This window comes from Atractosteus spatula, chromosome 4, assembly GCF_055471065.1.
Source record: "Atractosteus spatula isolate fAtrSpa1 chromosome 4, fAtrSpa1.hap1, whole genome shotgun sequence".
NCBI classification, from domain to species: domain Eukaryota; kingdom Metazoa; phylum Chordata; class Actinopteri; order Semionotiformes; family Lepisosteidae; genus Atractosteus; species Atractosteus spatula.
In genome coordinates this window covers 49,308,266-49,326,945 of record NC_142709.1, presented here as the reverse complement: position 1 = coordinate 49,326,945, position 18,680 = coordinate 49,308,266, and the positions used below count along the sequence as shown (strand labels likewise).

The 18,680-nt window shown below is 41.7% G+C and overlaps 2 protein-coding genes across 2 annotated transcripts; one reads left to right on the top strand and one right to left on the bottom strand.

Annotated features, from left to right (window-relative positions):
• Window positions 1-8,910: 8,910 nt before the first annotated feature.
• On the top strand, window positions 8,911-10,904 carry LOC148836475 (cystatin-like). Its single transcript, XM_088912892.1, has 3 exons — window positions 8,911-9,117; window positions 9,652-9,768; window positions 10,815-10,904. Exons 1-3 carry the CDS (start codon window positions 8,911-8,913, stop codon window positions 10,902-10,904), a joined length of 414 nt encoding a protein of 137 aa, XP_088769018.1.
• A 5,228-nt stretch (window positions 10,905-16,132) lies between these two features.
• Window positions 16,133-16,846, bottom strand: LOC148836474 (claudin-14-like). The gene has a single exon (XM_088914103.1). It carries the CDS (start codon window positions 16,844-16,846, stop codon window positions 16,133-16,135), a length of 714 nt encoding a protein of 237 aa, XP_088770229.1.
• Between the last annotated feature and the right edge of the window lie 1,834 nt (window positions 16,847-18,680).

Genomic DNA, 18,680 nt, shown 5'->3' with positions numbered 1-18,680 from the left:
GATTGTTAATTATTCATACCTTACATGGACAAGTTAACCTTGTGTACACTACTAATGTAGCTTCAATTCTCTGTTTCGTTTCTTAAGCTTTTTTGAAGATGGCTTAATAGAGCAGCTCCATTTTCACTGAGCAGGAATTAAGTTCACTGTGTAATTTTAACAAACCATCATGTGGAACACACGACAGTTCAGAAAGATCGCAGCTGTCGCACTACAGCAGCTAAATTTGGAAATATTTGCAAAGTTGAAGGCAAACAACTCAACCAGGATAGAAAAAGTTAATTGTTTTTTTCTTTAGGTCTTTTAAGTTTAGGCAATTTTCCTACATACTGTACTTGCAATGAATTAGCCCTTCTAATATAAATTTGTTCAAAGATTATCGTTTTTAGGTTTGTAGTCTGGTTGGGTTGCTGGAGCCAAGTACAGTGCCACTATTATCACTTGGCTGTGATGGTCTGGCAAAACAGAGTTCTTAGCAGGTCAGTGAAAATACGAAACCTGAATTGTCTTTGCTAGGCAGCATGTTTATTTACACATTGGATGAATGTTCACAACAGCCTTTTCAGAAACTGTTTTTTCTCTCCTGAACATTCTGCAGATGGTGCCCCTTCCTGTTTTAAAGCCATCACAGAAATGTGCGAGTCACAGGGGTGGCCATTCCTGGTTCTGGGGACCCCACGCCTGTTGGTTTTCATTGCTGAGCTCCATAACTGAACCTACAAGTTGTTTGGTTGGAACATCTGCATTTTTTTTCTACACATAGATTATATTAAATTACTTAAATATAATACTGTACTTAAAAGGCAACCTACTGCATGTTTTGAAACCAACTCTATTAAAGTGTTCAGATTAAATCTATTTGATCTATTAAGGGTGAAGTTATTAAATGGAGTACTCAGATGGAACAAACCATACAGCATACAGTAATACTGCAAGTCTATTATAACCAAGAATGGACACAACTCAAAACACTCACTTTGTTAAAAGGTAGTTATGTAGAAAATGTCTTAAAACAGAGTGACAAGTAATAGTAACAAGAAAGTAACTTGTCATTAATTATTCAGACCCAGGAAGTAACAGATCAATGATAACTTTTTTGCCAGTATAAAGTGCCTTTTCAAACCCAAGGATGCTGTACATACATGTAATGATTAAGACATACATGATAGAATCAGACACAGGCCCTAATTATTTCATTAACAGCATAATCACTAATACTTCTGATCACTCTTGAAGGTATTTTATAATAAACCACACTTCCACTATAATCCTTTTCTTCAATAATATAAAAAGTGAGTTTTCAGTTTGTGGGGTCATCTTTTAAAAAACCCACAGGACAGCAGATTCTTCTGAAACAAATGGCTTCCCTGGTGAAAACACATGACTACTAATGTCTTTTTTGAAGGTCTACACTAGCTGACAGACTTAGCAGAATAATACCCTTTCTACCTCTGTTCATTCTACTATACAACCACTAACCTTCACAAAAGCAAGCAGGCTGGCAGACACACCTTAAATATGTCTTGTCAATTAGCTATTCCAGGTGAAAGTGCTTTTCGACTAATTACCTACAGTACCGTCCATTTCATTCAATTACTCAGCTGCTGCTTTCCAAGTCTTTAAAGAGACTCATTAGTGCCCTCAAGTGGCATTCTCGTTTTCCTTACACCCAGATACTTAGGTAATCGGCAGCATAGCTATTAAAAATTAAAACCTGATGAGCTCCTGTAATATTTTGAGTTTTTCTTTGTGTGTATGCTTTCATATTTGATGTGAACGTGCGTTATTAACCACGAACCTTGGATTGTCATTATCTAGAGACATTGTCGGTCTTTTCACTGTGATGACCATATCTCATAAATGACTCCTAGTCCTTAGGCCACAGCTCCACTGAACAGTTGTTAAATGCAGAGATCTCAAAGGACCTGCGAGGGGATTAAACTTGTGACCCTGAGATCCTTGTCACCATTAAATCACAATGCTAATACACCAAGTTAATAGTTCATATTTCACAACATACAGCTGTACAGTGTATCACTCTGGGAGAGGGCAGGAGAGCGTGTCAGGCTCTGCTGTCGTCTGCTTGTTGTTCCACCTGAGCTCTCAATTACACAGCTGGTCTAATTATTTCATTAACAGCATAATCACTAATACTTCTGATCACTCTTGAAGGCATTTTATAATAAACAGTACTTTTACTTAAATCCTTTTGTTCAATAATCTGTGTATTTACAATAAATTGTGAAAGACCTTCAGAAAAATCCTATATGTTTAATTAAAACTAATTAGGCTGTGTTTAATTGGCTAATTAGGTTGGATTAAAAACCAGAAGAGATTAGGCCATTGGGGAATTGAAATTGACACTCCCAACTGGCAATATTTTTATTTCTTCATGAGTCTGAAATTCAATCAGCTGTTACAGTAACTGACCTGCCCAACTCTTCTCTCTGCATTCTTTCCAAACAATCGTGTGCACTTTCCTCCAGTCATGGATATTGAACAAAGATCAGCTCCAATCTGGAGAGCTGATCTTTGTTCAATATCCATGAACCCTCAGTAGTCAAAAAACCTAGACAAGGAGGGAACAAATATTTTATTATTTCTCAGAAATAGAATTGACACCTGACAACTGTTAACCAGCCAGGTGGAGAAGTGCAGTATTATGCCACAATGTGTTAATAAAAGTTGTAAACTACAGTCCAAAAAAAACAAACCCACAGTCATCTTCCGTGTACAAATCTTTGTTATGAAAAGTAATTTTGTCTGGTTTTAGCTCCAGGCAACAATAATAATTTTAAAACATGATACAGTATAAGGCTGAAATGGGTGGAAGAGAAGCATAACGCTAATGAGTTAGATTAACATAAATCACAAAGATTCTCAAATGGCTAAATGCTAGCACTTGCTGATTTTCCTAAATGAGAATCGTTCCAGCTTTATGTACTGTAGTACACTTTGTTTTCAATGAAATTAAAGGCCTCTTCTGATCCCTTGTGCTACAGATAAATGTTGGTGCATGTTGCTACCCAGTGGTGGGATATGGTACTGTAGTTTCTATCCTTGGTCTGGAGAAAGAAATTCCTAGCAGCATATTTTGAGTGAGAAGAAGATTTGCTTGTTTCATAAACTGCTATTGTACAGTATGGAAACATGGCTTAATAGATTTTCATTTTGTGTCTTAACCCAGCCTCTAAATGCATTAATTCACATTACAGTATATAAAATGTTTCACTAAACATTCTCTGGAAACCCTTTCAGAAAAGTAGTTTGTATTTCACACTGCAGCCCAGTATTGGATAAAGTGGTTAGAAACTTGATGGCTGGATGAAAAGTCCCTAAAAAATTAATGTCCAATTGTCAGCAAACAATTTTCTTCCTGATGTGTAAATATCAACACTCTCTGCTTACTTCTTAAATGGCAGAAGGGGCCTATCATCAAGATCAGTTTCATTCCTCCAGAACAACTGAGAATGCTATAGCCTAAAAACTACCTGAATTGTTTTTAACAAATTCTGGAATAGGAAAGCAATGTGACAGGAGAATGTCTGCAGCTTTTCAGTGGTGAGTACCTCTTGTGTACTATAAACGAGAGCATATTTTTTATACTTTTAGAACTGATAATATTTTAATCTAATTTCTTTAAAAAGGAGAACAGAATAGTACAACACACTTCTCCTTAGTTCTAGCATTTGGGAAGCAGCAGAAAGACACTGCCATGAACAGCTGGAAGCGAAGGTGATTTGTGAATATACGCATTGTCTGAATGCTAATTTACTGGTAAAGAGGAAGGAATGAGTGCAAATAGTACTATTGCATAAATGCAAGCTGTCTCTGAGATACAGTTGTGAGAAAAAGTTTGTGAACCCCTTGGAATTATCTGGATTTCTGCATGAATGGCTCCTAAAATGTGATCTGATCTTCATCTACAGTAAGTCTTAATAAAGACAGTCTTATTTAACAAACAACACACACAACATTTTACATTGCCATATCTTTATTGAACAAATGGTTTAAACCATCAGGGTCATTGATGGAAAAAAATATGTGGACATCTTGAAAAGAGGGTAATTGGAGTCAGGTATTCCAATCAATGAGTCAGGTGTTCCAATCAATTTAGGTGTGAGTTTAACCTGCCCTGCCATATGAAAAAATCACACAATTTTGGTTTCCTGCTCTTCACAACAAAATTCTGTTTAAGTGCAATATGGCCTGATCAAAAGAGATTTCAGAGGACCTCAGAAGAAGAGTTTGTGAAGCTCATAAGACTGGGAAGGGTTACAAAAGGATATCTAAAGACTTGGACCTCCATCAGCCCACAGTCAGGCAGATAGTTTACAAATGGAAGAAATTCGGCACCGTTGCTACTCTCCCCAGGAGTGGGTGTCCTACAAAGATCAGTACAAGGGCACTGTTACGACCCCAAGTGTCTAGGGGTAAGGGGGTGTAACATTTAGGATAATTTTTGGAAGCAGGTGGGTTCTGGTGAGGGACTAGGAAGCATGATAACAAGGGTCGGTGCAAAAGTGATGATCTTAAGTTGAATAAGTGACTGGATGTAATTAGAGACAATAACACACAGGGTAAGGGAACTAGAGTGGTGCCAAAGAAAAGAAAATAACAAACAAAATGGAGCTGGCTAAGAAAGTGAGGGAAAGCTATCCTGTCTACAAAAGAAAACCCAAAACACACGGTCTTTGGCATCTTCAACACCCTAGCTAACTTCCACTGACTACCCAAAACCATACAAGATAAACAGCACTCACCCGTTTTAACTAGTGCTACTAATACAAAATCAACTAAGTGTGTAGAATGTACCCAACAACCTAAACTAACCCTATACACAAAAGTTCACACAAATACACAAGTGAACTAGGAATACAAATAAGGGAAAATGAGAGTAATCAACAGGAACAGGGTACAAAAGAACACAAAGGTTAAACATATAACACGTTAGGGCAAGGTATTGGCAAAACAAGGATAAACACACAAACAAAAGAAAGTACAAGGAGATGAACAGAAACCAGCAAAACAACAAAGCCGAAGCTATACGAAAACACACACACACAAAGCAAAACAACAAACCAACAAAGCCGAAGCAAAACCAAAAGCGAAGCGAAGCGAAAACCAAAGCCGAGCGGGACCGAAGTCAAACGAAAGGCCTCTTCCTTCTGAAAACCTCCATGTTATATACTGAATAAGATGCATTCTGACTGGCTGAGAAGCTGATTGAAATTGATGCCATACAGAAACAGTGGTGTAAATGATGGACCAATGGGGGTGGGAGAACAATCAAAGTCAGAAGTGTGGAACATAACAACAAACACACATACTATAGACCACACACTGGGACATAACAGGCACGTCGTACAATCCTCAAACAGGTGACAGCTAAGTATCTGCAGGCATCTCTTGCACTTGATAATGTCTGTTCATGAGTCTACCATAAGAAAAACACTGAACAAGAGTGGTGTTCATGGGAGGATACCATGGAGGAAACCACTGCTCTCCAAAAAAAAAACATTGCTGCCTGTCTCAAGTTTGCCAAAGACCACCCGGATGTTCCACAGCACTACTGGAACAATGTTCTTTGGACAGATAGACAAAAGTTCAACTTTTTGTCACACCCTCTGCAGCCAGAGAGCACTCCTACTGACCCCGCGAGCGGCGCTTTTTTGTTTTGTTGCAGTTTTTTTTCAGGGCTTTTTTTCCTCTCAGCCTGGCTTTCCTCGGGTTGTCTTTCCGGCAACGTGATTGAATGTTGAGCTGGCCCTTCTATTCTCATCGCTGGATATCACTGTAGTCATCTGTGCCTGTGAGCGGTCTTGTGCCTGGCTTTCCTCAGGCTGTCCACTCCGATATCAGCGATAGGGTGGTGAGCCTTTTTTCCTCTCTCATTCTAATTGCTGGATATCACCTTCCTGACATCCTGCCTGTGAGCGGGCTGTGGCCTGGCTTTCCTCGGGTTGTCTTCTGTCGATATCAGCATTAGTTTGGTGAGGCCTTTTTACCGTTCCTCCAATCTTATTGCTGGATATGGTTCCGGACATCCATGCCTGTGAGCGGGCTGCGGCCTTGCTTTCCTCGGGTTGTCCACTCTGATATCAGTGATAGAATGTGAACATGCCCTTGCTCAGTCTGCGATATTTTTCCCGGGTTTTTGTGTTTTTGTTTTTGTTTTTTGCTTGGTGTTTTGATTTTTCACTTCCTGGTTTCCCCTTCTCTCTGGTCCCCCTGACTCCTGTGTTGTGGAACTCTTGGTTCCTATGGTTCCTATCTGTTTATTGTGGTTGGTTATCCTGGTCTCCCAGGTTTATTTCTGTCTTTGTTTGTGCTTGTGTACTTGTCTTATTTTTGTTTTAAGTCTCCGGAGCTCTACCTGACCCCCTCTTCCTCTACCCAATAAAGGTTTATACCCTGGAGGAGGGGGCAGCTCTCAGCCGTGGACTCCCGGAGGTTTCCTTTCAGTTAAATGAGGTTTTTCCTCCACCCAGTGCTGTGCAGCTCACTTATTTATGGGCGTCAGGAGCTGCCCATGAAGGGGGGGGGGGGGTACTGTCATGCCCTCTGCAGGCAGGGGGCACTCGACTCTGTCCTGTCCCTAGTTTCCTGTGCTTTCCTGTCTCTCTCTCTGGGGCTATATATTTCCGGGTAACTCATTCAGATTCGCTCAGCATTGACGTTCGGATGTCCTGAGACCTGCCTAGCATCCAGGTTGCCCCACATCCACTGCCTGAGGGCATTGGTTTCTGTACAACTCCTGAACTGCTGAGCCCAGGCTAATCCCCTGTTCTGCCACTATGCATCTGGGTCTTTTTCTACTCTCCTGCCTCTCCACGGTTCATCCCTTCTGACATCCGTGACACTTTTTTGGTAAATGTACACAGTGTTATGTTTGGAGAAAACAAAAATCAACAACAGAGTCTCTCAAACAGAAGAAATTCCATATTTTAGAATGGCCAAGTCAGAGTCCTGACCTCTATCCCATTGAAATGCTGTGGCGTGATCTGAGGCAGGCCATTCACGCAAGACATTCAAAAAATATAATTGAATTGAAACAGCTTTGTATAGAGGAATGGGCCAGTATACCTCCTAACTCCTGCGCAGGTCTGATCAGCTGCTACAGAAAGTGTTTGGTTGAGGTTATTGCCAATAAAGGAGGTTCCACTAGTAACTAAATATGTGTTCACATACTTTTTCCATCAATAACCTTGATTGTTTAAACCATTTGTTCAATAAAGATATGACAATGTAAAATGTTGTGTGTGTTGTTTGTTAAATAAGACAATAATGAAGATCAGATCACATTTTAGGAGCCATTCATGCAGAAATCCATATAATTCCTAAGGGTTCACAAACTTTTTCTCACAACTGTGTAAATGTTCTTACTGAAAATGGAGCTATGGAATAAGTATGTGAACAAAGAAACCTCCACTTACACATATGACCTCAAATCAGCACTTAATGTAGAAACTGCATTCCTTAATATTCTACTTAGGCAGCATAGGTTTGTTGTATTAGTTTTCATTAAATACTGAATACAATCTGCAATCAGACCTTTATCTGATAAATGGAAAACACTGTTTATTTTCAGATATTCAGGCTAATGAAATAAAACGTCAGTTGTTTCTTCACAAGATATTCCCAGACTGTGCCAGCACTGCAATTCTTTCAAAGCTTCCCAATTTTACCCTCTTAGAAATCAATCAAGGCTTGTGAGAGAAAAATTAGGTGCAACATGTGTGCTACAATTCAGGCACAACAATTTTGTGATTCTGATTGAGCACAAATCAGTCAACTAATTTCTAGACAGTTTCTGAAAACATGCTCCAAATGTTTTATGTATCAAAGCTTAATAGAGAATTGTCCTCCTGTGCATTTTAGATTGAGTGTATAATGAATAAGCTGGATAATGGCAATGGAATATGGAAAATACCCACAATGGAAGTAAATCAAATGACCTGCAACACCGTTGAGTTACGGGAGCACCAAGGAACTCCCTCTCAATACATGATAGTTAAAGACTTTCAGCATTATCCCTTTCAAGGTGAGTTCAATGCACTCTGTAATTTTCAGGTCCTAGTACTGTATGGAGCATTAAGAGAAACCACCTATTCATCATGAGTTAAGTTGTAAGTCTTAAGCACACAGTCTTTGATGGGGCACACAGTCTAATGGATTCACCACTTCTGATGCTTCCTACAGTGTGTACACATAATGGAAGTAAGGATTATTAAGGATGTTTTGGAAGATGTAAATATAACAGTTCTTCTGATGATACCCTACTCTCCAGACTTAAGATCGTTGGTGGGAAAAGCTGGGTCAAGGTGTAGCATCTAGGGCTCAGAGCCCAGTGAAAGGACACGGGCCTGTCCAGTCTGTACCAGAAGAACTGGCTCACAGACCAGTGAAAGACACAGGCCTGTCCAGTCTGTACAAGAAGAATGGGCTCAGAGACCAGTGAAAGACACAGGCCTGTCCAGTCTGTACAAGAAGAATGGGCTCAGAGACCAGTGAAAGACACAGGCCTGTCCAGTCTGTACAAGAAGAATGGGCTCACAGAGCAGTGAAATGACACAGGTCTGTCCAGTCTGTTGAAGAAGCATGGGTGAGAATCTCAGAAGACCGCATCATTTTGTTAAAATTTTATGCTTTGTCACATTGAAGCTTAGTTTGAAGCCTAAAGGAGAAGAAAGTGGAGAAGTAGAGATTACGTGAGCAAACTAGGTCAGTCTCATATCTAACTCAAACATATCCCAAGTTTGCTTATCTGTCGCTATTATTTGTTCCGTGTTTGTACAGTGGTGTGAAAGTGCCTGCTCTTCGCTGATCCTGCAGGTCTGAGGACTATAAATCCGGACTCTTTTTCCACATACAACTTACTCCTCTCCCAGGGTTTCCTGATCGCTCCACATGGCTCTCCTTGCTGTGCAGCTGTCCGCTTTCCTCGCCGTGGCGGTGCTCCGCGCCTCCGCTGGACCCGTGGCTCCGCCTCTGCCCGTGGACCCGAACAGCCAAGGGGTGTGGGGGGCGGCAGATTACGCCACGGTTTACTACAACCTGCGCTCTGAGGACAAGTACATCTATAAAATCACCGCCATCCTCGACGTCCAGGTTCAGGTGAGCCCTGCAGTTTGAAGAACTGCGATATTCTTGACTATTGAACGTCACTTCGTTTTGGACAGTCTTTTGGATTCGCCGCTAAATGAGCGTTTTTTTAGATCATCTTCTAAAGATACAGCACTAAAGAACTAACGCGTGCATAATTTAATAATGTCCCGCAAAATAAAAAATATCGTTCTTATTAAACTAAGAATTTGTAAGGTTCTTCACATGCGTTAAGGCGGAATTCTCAGGGTTAATAACACATGCAGATCCTATGCTCTAGAAAACTACTCTTTCAGATATACAGTATAACATACCATGGGAACATAGTTATGAACACGAACAATAATTAAGCAACTCCCACGAAACTTTAATTGGAAATAAATGCTTAAAATATACCGTGGATGCTGATGTCACTATCAATTACAAAACCTACCTCAATAGCAGTTATTGGAATTGAAACAATACCTGTGAGACATTATTTTAATTATGCTTAAAAGTGATGCAGAGAATATATTTTGTAACACTGCATGTTATTTTTCCCTTCAGATTGACGGGGGAATAAAATACACCATGGACGTGGAGCTGGGAAGGACTCGGTGCGAGAACGGGAAGACGCCTGACTTGGAATCCTGTGTCCTTTTCACCGCGCCTGGAGAAGCCAGGGTGAGGCCAATGAACCTGATAATGTCACTGATGCGTTTTTACACCTGCAAGAGTACACTGAGCACACTCAAGGCACACGTCAGGACACAATAGGAGTATATATATATATACATTTTTGGATATCTAACATTGAATGTTGTGACGGAACCCGTCATTTCTTAGCAAGTTTCAAAGCAGTAGTGCGGCGCAGTCTTTCACTTTCGAGAGTCTGATCTGATGGGTGCTGGATTAAAATCCCAGATGGGACACTGCAGAGGTACAATATACTGTACAGTATACAGTACAGTATGAGCAAGATTACTGCACTCAGATTGCTCCATTCAATGCCCAGGCCGTCATTTTAAACGACAATGTATTGGCATATACAGTACATGTACAGTATATAAATGAATAAGAAACAAGGCTTGCAATTCTGTCTTAACTCTAGACACCGTGAATAAGTCAGAGAAAATAAAGACCATAATGTCCAACAGGTGCTTGAGCAGAGCAAAATGGTAACGCTGATCACCGCGGCACCGAAACTCCCACTGTCACTGCGTTGTGTCCTTTTTTTATACGGCGGGAGTGAGCGTGCGGGCTGGTCAATTTCTGGCTCACATCACCTGAGAAAGTCGGCGAATAAACCGCTGCACCATCTTGAACATGTCAGTGTGCTATCAGCGCGGCTAGGCTTCCCGTCTGTGCCGACGATGCGGCGCTAGACTGGATACAATGGCCGCGGCAATATACCGAGAACAAAAGAAAACGTGCGCTTGAATGTTGTTAAAGACCAGGACGTTTTGCAAAGCTTTCTTACTCCTGTGTGCACCTGGAGCCCAGTTTCAGAATTGTCGCAAACCAACAACTTTCCTTTAGTGGTGAGGATTCTAGTGGATGTTTTAAATCTTGTAGAATTACGCGCAGGTAATAAGGAGTGAATAAGGAGTAAGGAGCAAAACATTTCTGGTTTTAAAGGCTTTAAAATGTTGTAGTAGCGCAGGCATTCAAAAATCCCACAAAGCCCGTGTGTGTTTCGTGTGTGTTTGACGAGAACATCTGTCTTCCAGAGCCTGAAGTGCCACTTCGTGGTTCTCTCCGACCCGCTTTTGGAGAAGCGACGGATCTTGGACAGTAGCTGCCGGCCAGTGTCCGAGTAGAAGAGACAGAGAGCAGATCACGCTGTGAGCAGGGGCTCAACTTCAAGAAAACCAGATTACAAAAAAGAAGAATTTAGATATTTGTAAAGCTTTTTTCGAAACAATAGCTTTCCATGTCAATAACAAAAATGGTACTGGTACTGAAAATAAAAAAAAAAGATTATTAGTGACACAAGGTGACCATTAAAACAAAGCTTTTTTGTTTAACTTTGTGTGCCCACTGCATGGTACTTTTCCTTGACAACTTTAAAAAGTGCTGTCTTGTGTTTTGTTCTGCCCTCTGGTTATCTGCAGAGCATACACAGAACAAAGTTGTCTTAGCATACTGTATGTTTCAGTTTTGGCTCTTTCTGTTAATATGACAGAAAAATCTTGTGAAGGTTTTCTCAAAATTGATGTCATTCTGTTATTAAATATTAAAATACTTTTTTTTGAATAATGTATGTACACTTGCTGCTTGTTGAAAGACCAAGACTGTGAATATCAGGGAAAACCTGTCATTCTAAAGTTGTATACTGTAAAAATGTTCATTAGTCACAGGTTGGTACCTCCTCAAAAATTAAATTACTTGTTTGTGCCCATGCTTGAATAAACAAACTACAAAATCAGGTACATGTTTTGTTTTGTATTTGCAAAGTACCAAATACAATAGAGCAAAAGAGCAAACTTAATCATTACTGGCTGCTAACAGCAACATGAATTTCCTGTTTTGATTTGGGAATACTGAAGCTAAGCAGGTGTGAGCCTGGTTAGTACCTGGATGGAGGAGACCTCCTAGGAAAAGCTAAGGTTGCTGCTGGAAGAGGTGTTAGTGGGGCCAGCAGGGGGCACTCACCCTGTGGTCTGTGTGGGTCCTAATGCCCCAGTATAGTGATGGGGACACTATACTGTAAAAAGGCACCGTCTTTCTGATGAAACATAAAACGTAACTCTCTGTGGTCATTAAAAATCTCAGGGCATTTCTTGAAAAAAGTAGGGGTGTAACACTGGTGTCCTGGCCAAATTTCCACCTGGCCTCAAAAATCATAGCCTCCTAATAATCCCCCATCTATGAACTGGCTTCATCACTGTGTTCTCCTTCCCACTGTTAGCTGATTTGTGGTGAGTGTACTGGTGCACTATGGCTGCCGTCGCATCACATAGGGCTGCACATTGGTGGTGGTGGAGGGGAGTCCCTGTAAAGAGCTTTGAGTGGAGTGTCCAGAAAAAGTTTTATACAAGTGCAAAGATATTATACTGTAGGTCTCTAATGTCCAATTTTGTCATTTCTGTTGAGGGGACTGAAAGAACTCATTTGTGACCACAAGGGGTCGGTGTTGCACAATTCATAGGTGGAATTGAAATTTATCTGTAAATGCATTGATTTGAGTCAGTGTTGTGAGTGTGTTTTGAGGCAGGTTATTTTAATGACAAATTAAGTATCTGAATTTTTAAATAGTCCAGATTAAGAGTCTAATAACCTCAGTGTGATTTTAGCTGACGGCAGATTTGAAAGAAAAGAGGGAACACTGCTTTAGAGTTTGTCTACTGAGTAAATGGCAACTTTTCTAGTTCTCCAGTACAGGATTGTGGGAGAGATAATGGACAGCAGGCAGGATAAACCCTGGGCAATACGCCAGTCCATTTCAAGGCATTCACACCCACTTGTGAGGGACAAGTTGAAGATATCAAGCAACCTAGTCAGAATGGCTTTGGGTTTGCAAAAGGAAACCAGGAGAAATCAGAGCACCAGGTGAGAATCATGCAAACTCCACACAGAAGGTAACCCAGGATGCAACTAAGCCTGGGACCTAATGCGAACTGCCACACCAGCATGGGGCCTGTCCAAGGTCATATCACTGTATACAGTATGGTAAGTGACAGTTAAATACCTATATTGATCTAGTGTTGCTGAGGGCACCATTTCAGAACACATTTCTGTTTTTGAAAATGGCCAGATCACACTTTCAGCACTGTTAGTCAGCATGCACTTTAAAAGTCAATTTGTCTTTCATCTTATGGATGAAACTGTTGGTGATTATTAAAGTGGACAATCAATGATCTCTTGTGAAGTTATTTTTTTCTTAGACTTAGGATCCTTTCAGGCCTTTTTGATTAACAGGTAGACACTGGTTGTGCTGACAACTGAACACTAGACATGAATAAACTGCTGTATCATTGGATCACTGGATGCAACAAAGTAAGACGGAGTTTGCCATGATCTACTTAATGCACACTAATCCATTACTACTGTATTCGTTCAGTATTAATAATAATTGCTTCCACTCATATAGCACTTTTCTGGACACTCCACTGTCCACTGGACCATTGGTCCCTCCACCACCACCAATGTGCAGCATCCACCCGGATGATGCAACAGCAGCCCTAGTACACCAGAATGCTCAACACACATCACACATCAGCTATTAGTGGGGAGGAGAGCAGAGTAATGAAGCCAATTCATAGATGGGGATTATTATGAGGCCATGATTGATAAGGGCCAATGGGAAATTTGACCAGGACTGGGGTTACACCCCTACTCTTTTCACTGTGATTTTAAATGACCACACAGAGTCAGGTTTTATGTCTCATCCAAAGGATGGCGCCTGTTTACAGTATAGCATCCCCATCACTATACTGGGGCATTAGGACCCACAAAGACCCTGCTGGCTCCATTAACACCTCTTCCAGCAGCAACCTTAGTTTTTCCCAGGAGGTCTCCCATCCAGGTACTGACCAGGCTCAAATCTACTTAGCTTCAGTGGGCTGCCAGTTGTGAATTGCAGGGTGATATAGTTGGCCAATGCCTTAAGCACCAGAGTCATCACAAAAGATGACTCTGTTGTAAGAGTCACAACTGACCCAAAGGTATTAGTATTAATATACGAAGGAGTTGCATAAGGTAGGAAGGTATAACATACTGTATGTCTTTGCAGTATTACATACTGTATGTCTTTACCATACAATGGTATTAAAAAATTGAATGTACTCCAATCAAATTATAACTGCATCTGTCATATTTATTGACTCTGTCTGTTTTAATTTAAAAACAAATCACATAGCACACCTTAGCCAGCTTAAAGGACAATAAACCCAAATTATTTGGCATTAAAAGGTTTAATGGTTTATACAAAAAAACTAAAATACAGTCAAATGTTTGATTATATACAGGGGTAAGAAACATCTGTGCACACATTCTTGATTTTAAAAATACCTGGAAAAAGCTGATGAAAAAAATACAAGACACTTTAGAAGACAGAAAATAATTTAATAATGTTTTGCAAATAAGTCCAACTCACCTTGAAGTTAAATTATCATTTTTCAAATTAGGTGCAGGGTATATTAAAAAAGTGCTGGATTACAAATGTTTAAAACAAAAAAAGCCAACTACCTTTATACTTACTAGCAGTACAAATTCAGCACTGTTGCATTCAATTCCTTTGTGGTAGATGCTTTTCGGCTATTGTGCAGCAAGTGACCTAGATCCACATTTAAGCAAAGAAATGTCATATTATATATTACTGTCTTTATTCAATAATAATGAAGGGTCATTCATGTTTTAGGTTCTTCTGAGTATCCTTTATGGGTATATTTTTTCACCTCTTAGGCAGAGAAATTAACATTTGATACTAATTTTGAGAGCTGTTGGCACATTCTGTTTTAAAGAGTTCATTGTGGGATTATAGAATTAAGCGTGCTCAGCTCCAGGAGAGCTCAGTCCTTTACCTTCTGCTCCTGAATCTCATCTATAAGCATCAGCACTGTAGCTGGCAGGACTGGGTAACAAGAAACAGCTCCCACTCTTATTTCTGGCAATTTAGCTTAGCCAAGCACATTATCTTTTCAGGGGTGTGAGGAAACCAGCCTACCCGTAGAACAGCCATTATGATCTTGAGGAGATGATTGCTGATTCCAGTCAGAAGGCACCCCAGTCCTCAATCGTACCTAAAACACTAGAGTTATAATCCTGCACTGGTAAGATCCCAGCTCAATTCTTAACATTCACCCATCTACTGTAGTATCAGATAGCTGTTACTTCCTGGTGAGACTCATGCCAGGCTACAGTAGAGTCCATCCAGGAAGCATGGCACTGAAGACAGGACTGTTGGACTTCAGTCCATCGTAATGATCTACTATTGGTTTTAACATAATAGTTAGCAACTTCACTCTTTAAAAATAACTCCATAAGACTGATGGTGAAAGACACAGTAAAAATAAGAAATAAACAAAAAACATAAAAATTCTACATTGACGACATAACTGTGGATCAAAACAGCAAAAGTCTTAAATGCACCCTTGAATGGGAAATGCTTCGCAAAGCAAATTCAGTAGAATCAGCCCTAGACTAAAATGCAGTGCAGACATGATATTATTTTAAAATATCCCACACATCTCAACAACTCCACACTGCCAATCTCCAAACCAAGAGACAGGAAAGGTCTTCCTCTGGAAGGGTGCCTGTGTGGCTGCAGTAGCTTAATGTACAGTATACTGCCAAATTCATTGAGAAAATTGAAGAAGATAATGTATGTAATTGTCTAGAACTTAGGAAATAACCACCCCAAAAAGTAATATTACAGCTGTTTGTGTTCCAACACATAATACAATCACATTCCGGTGTACTTCTGAACTCCCATAATAATTAAACTGTACAAGGCCTAGCTTAAATTAACTAACAACATTTTACTTTTTCATCCATCGTACTTGTTATAATACACATTTACACACCTGCTTGTTCAGTTAAAGGTAGCTGTATGGCATTTATCAATCAAAGACAGAGGATCCAAGATAACACTTAAAAATGCAGAATATTGCCGATAATAGATTTGTGAGATCTAAACTGTTGGCCTGTGACATTCCCAGCCCCCAGGTGCACCTACAGGAATGTTGCAGTGACTTCACAGAATGCTTCATTGCATGTGCCTCTTTTTCTGTAGGGCGAAAAAACTTGTGTTCGCTCCGCAGGCCGCCCTCTGAGGAATGGTTTTCCGGCAGTGTGGTGCTCCAGAGGTATCTGGAACACACAGTTGTCACAATAACATATTCTGCACGCAGGTAGATCCAGCACGTGTCCAAGTCTGCTTTCACATCATTTTTTTCCCTTCAATGGGCAAAGGCGCTCCCAAAATATCCTGACCAGTGACTGACTCAAGCCCCTGAGTCCTCAAAGCTCAGTCGCAAATTCCTCTTAAGACTGTCAGCCCCTAACCCGTAGTCTAGTCGTGGCCCAGGCCACAGTGGCTCTCTGCTCACACGTAGTCGCTAAGCCGGTAGCCGCTGCTGGAGGCCGAGGAGCAGGAGGGGTTGTGGTTGGCCTTGTAGGCAGCCGGGGGCCGGCACGCAGGAGCCGGCCTCTGCATGGCGTTGTGGGCCCGGGCGTGGTAGGCAGCGGGGTTCCTGGTCTCCACACAGGACAGGCAGAGCAACAGGCCCCCTGTGACAGTGAGTCCGGCGGAGACAAACCCCACGTAGATGGCCTGTCCGATCTCGTACTTCATGCTGTTGGGCAGCAGGGGGCTGTAGAAGTCCCGGATGACGTCGTTGGTGGACCAGGACACGGGCACCAAGCACAGCAGGCCTGCCACCACGAAAAGGGCGCCGCCGCCCACCGCCAGGGCGTTCTTGGTCGAGGAGCCGCGGGCGCAGCGTGTGCACTTCATGCCCACCGAGGAGAAGACGGCGGCCAAGGCGGACAGCACACATGAGATGACCATCAGGGCGCGTGCTGCCTGCAGGTCCCGGGGCAGAGCCAGCAGGGAGCGGTGAATCTCACACTGGTAGATGCCGGTGCTGTGCCAAGCGCACTCCATCCACAGGCCCTTCATGTAGGCGGTGGCCGTGATGATGTTGGAGCCCACGTAGGCCGTCCGGCGCCAGTGGGGCAGCACGGTGGCCACCAATGTCCCAAACAGACCGAACAGGCCCAAGAAGAAACCCAGCAGCTGCACTGCCATGCTCGCCATTTTGCTTGGGATTCGCTCTTGTAATTCCCCCAAATTTACAACTCTATCCTTTTAAACTCACTGGCTGGGCTGCAGACATGGGGCTTCAGCTTTCTTGCTGATTTCTCCTTCTGTGGCCAGATGTGGATTCCATTGGCTCAGGCGCCCCTTGGACAACCAGGAATCGGGGCTCTCCGCTTGCTTGCTTTACTGACAGGCAAGACGCTGCTGAGCTGCTCCTGCTTGGTCTGTCTCTGAGGCTCTGTCACTGTGAGCCTGAGCAACGGCAGTCCTGAGGAAAAGAGTTAAACAGTCACTGAGTTGTGTCCAATGGGTTTCTCTCCAACCTTCGTCACTGTAAAAAAACAATGTCTGGTGTATGATTGGAGCATTAAGAGGTTTCGGTGAATAACCTGAGGGCCTTTCATAGAGGGCAGCCATTTTACTTTTTTATCTTTCGATTTGAAAACACATTATGGTTATTGCTGGAAAGATTACTTCCGATTGCTGAACTTTCTGGCTCACACATCAATGGAAATTCTCAGTACCGAGTAAAAGAGCAGACACATCTAAATGTTCTCACTGTGAAGCTCAATAATTAACTCGAAACGGGCATTTAATGGGCCCATTCGCATTCTAGAAACCCTTTCAAATTGAAGAAAAGGTCAGATGAACCCCGGCTCTCAGTGTTTCTTAAATCCCACAGATCTCTCTCATGCAGGTGCAGTGGGACCCTACTGATCCTGTACTGAGTGAGTGGCGATATCTGGGACTGTCAGGGGCTGAAGGGCGAGAGAAATGAAACCAGGTAATAGATGCTTAATAGTCAAGTACAGAATTAGTACTCATGCCAAGGAGTTTTTTCTAGGTACTCTGCTTAGATGTAAGTGGTAGGGTACAGCACAGCAAGGAGACAAGTCCTTTTGTCAGTCAAGTGCTCGGCTGTCTTCCTTATATCATTTTTGAGAAAACCCTTTACGTTTTGTCAAATCTAAGGAGGAAAAAAAGGGTAGAATATGAAATCAGCAATGAAAAGCGAATTAAACATGACTTGTCCATGAGGGTGAGGCAGAGGTCAGTCATTTAAAACTGCAGAAAGAAAACTCACGAGGGGTGGTGGGGGGGGATGTGCTAAGTTAATTAGGGCTTAAACGCTGTTTCTAAATGCACCCCCATGTTTCTGTTGATATTTAGACATCCTTTGACTTCTATTTACAGCACAAAATGGGCAATTAGAGCAGCCTAGGGCTCTTGACGATGTCAAGTTTTCCAGGCTCCCCTCGTAAATACAGTTGAATCTTTTTAACTGTGAAGGTGGTTAGACATTAACCCAACCTGGGTATTAACTATATTGTAGTATGAGTTGGGCTAAAACAATGCTCTAGAAATTTTGAACTTTCATGTGATTTCATAAAGAATTATATCTATGAAGTACAGAGGGTTATCTCAACCCAACATCCTCTTTTTTTACATCACACTTTGTCTAGATTTGGTTGAATAGATGAACAGAGCAGCACGACATAACCAGAAATCTTTGTATAAGCTGGACAAATTCTAAAGCCTTTCTATATTCTGTAAGTTATCATACACCACACGGTATGGATAAAAGGGAGAAAAATGAAGGATGATGCTTTTTGTAAGGTGAAATATTTAAAAAAACAAGTTGGTTTCCAGTGCCAACAGGGCCGGATTTAAGATTATTTCTGCTTTTTGACATGGTTCTTGGGCCCAGCGGCACCTGACAGCTACGCTGTTCGCTGTTCCCAGGGGACAGGCAGGGAGAGGCGCTAGACAGATTCCCTCAGGACGAGGTTCATTAACAATATCAGACTCTGTCTACAAAAATAGCTGACCG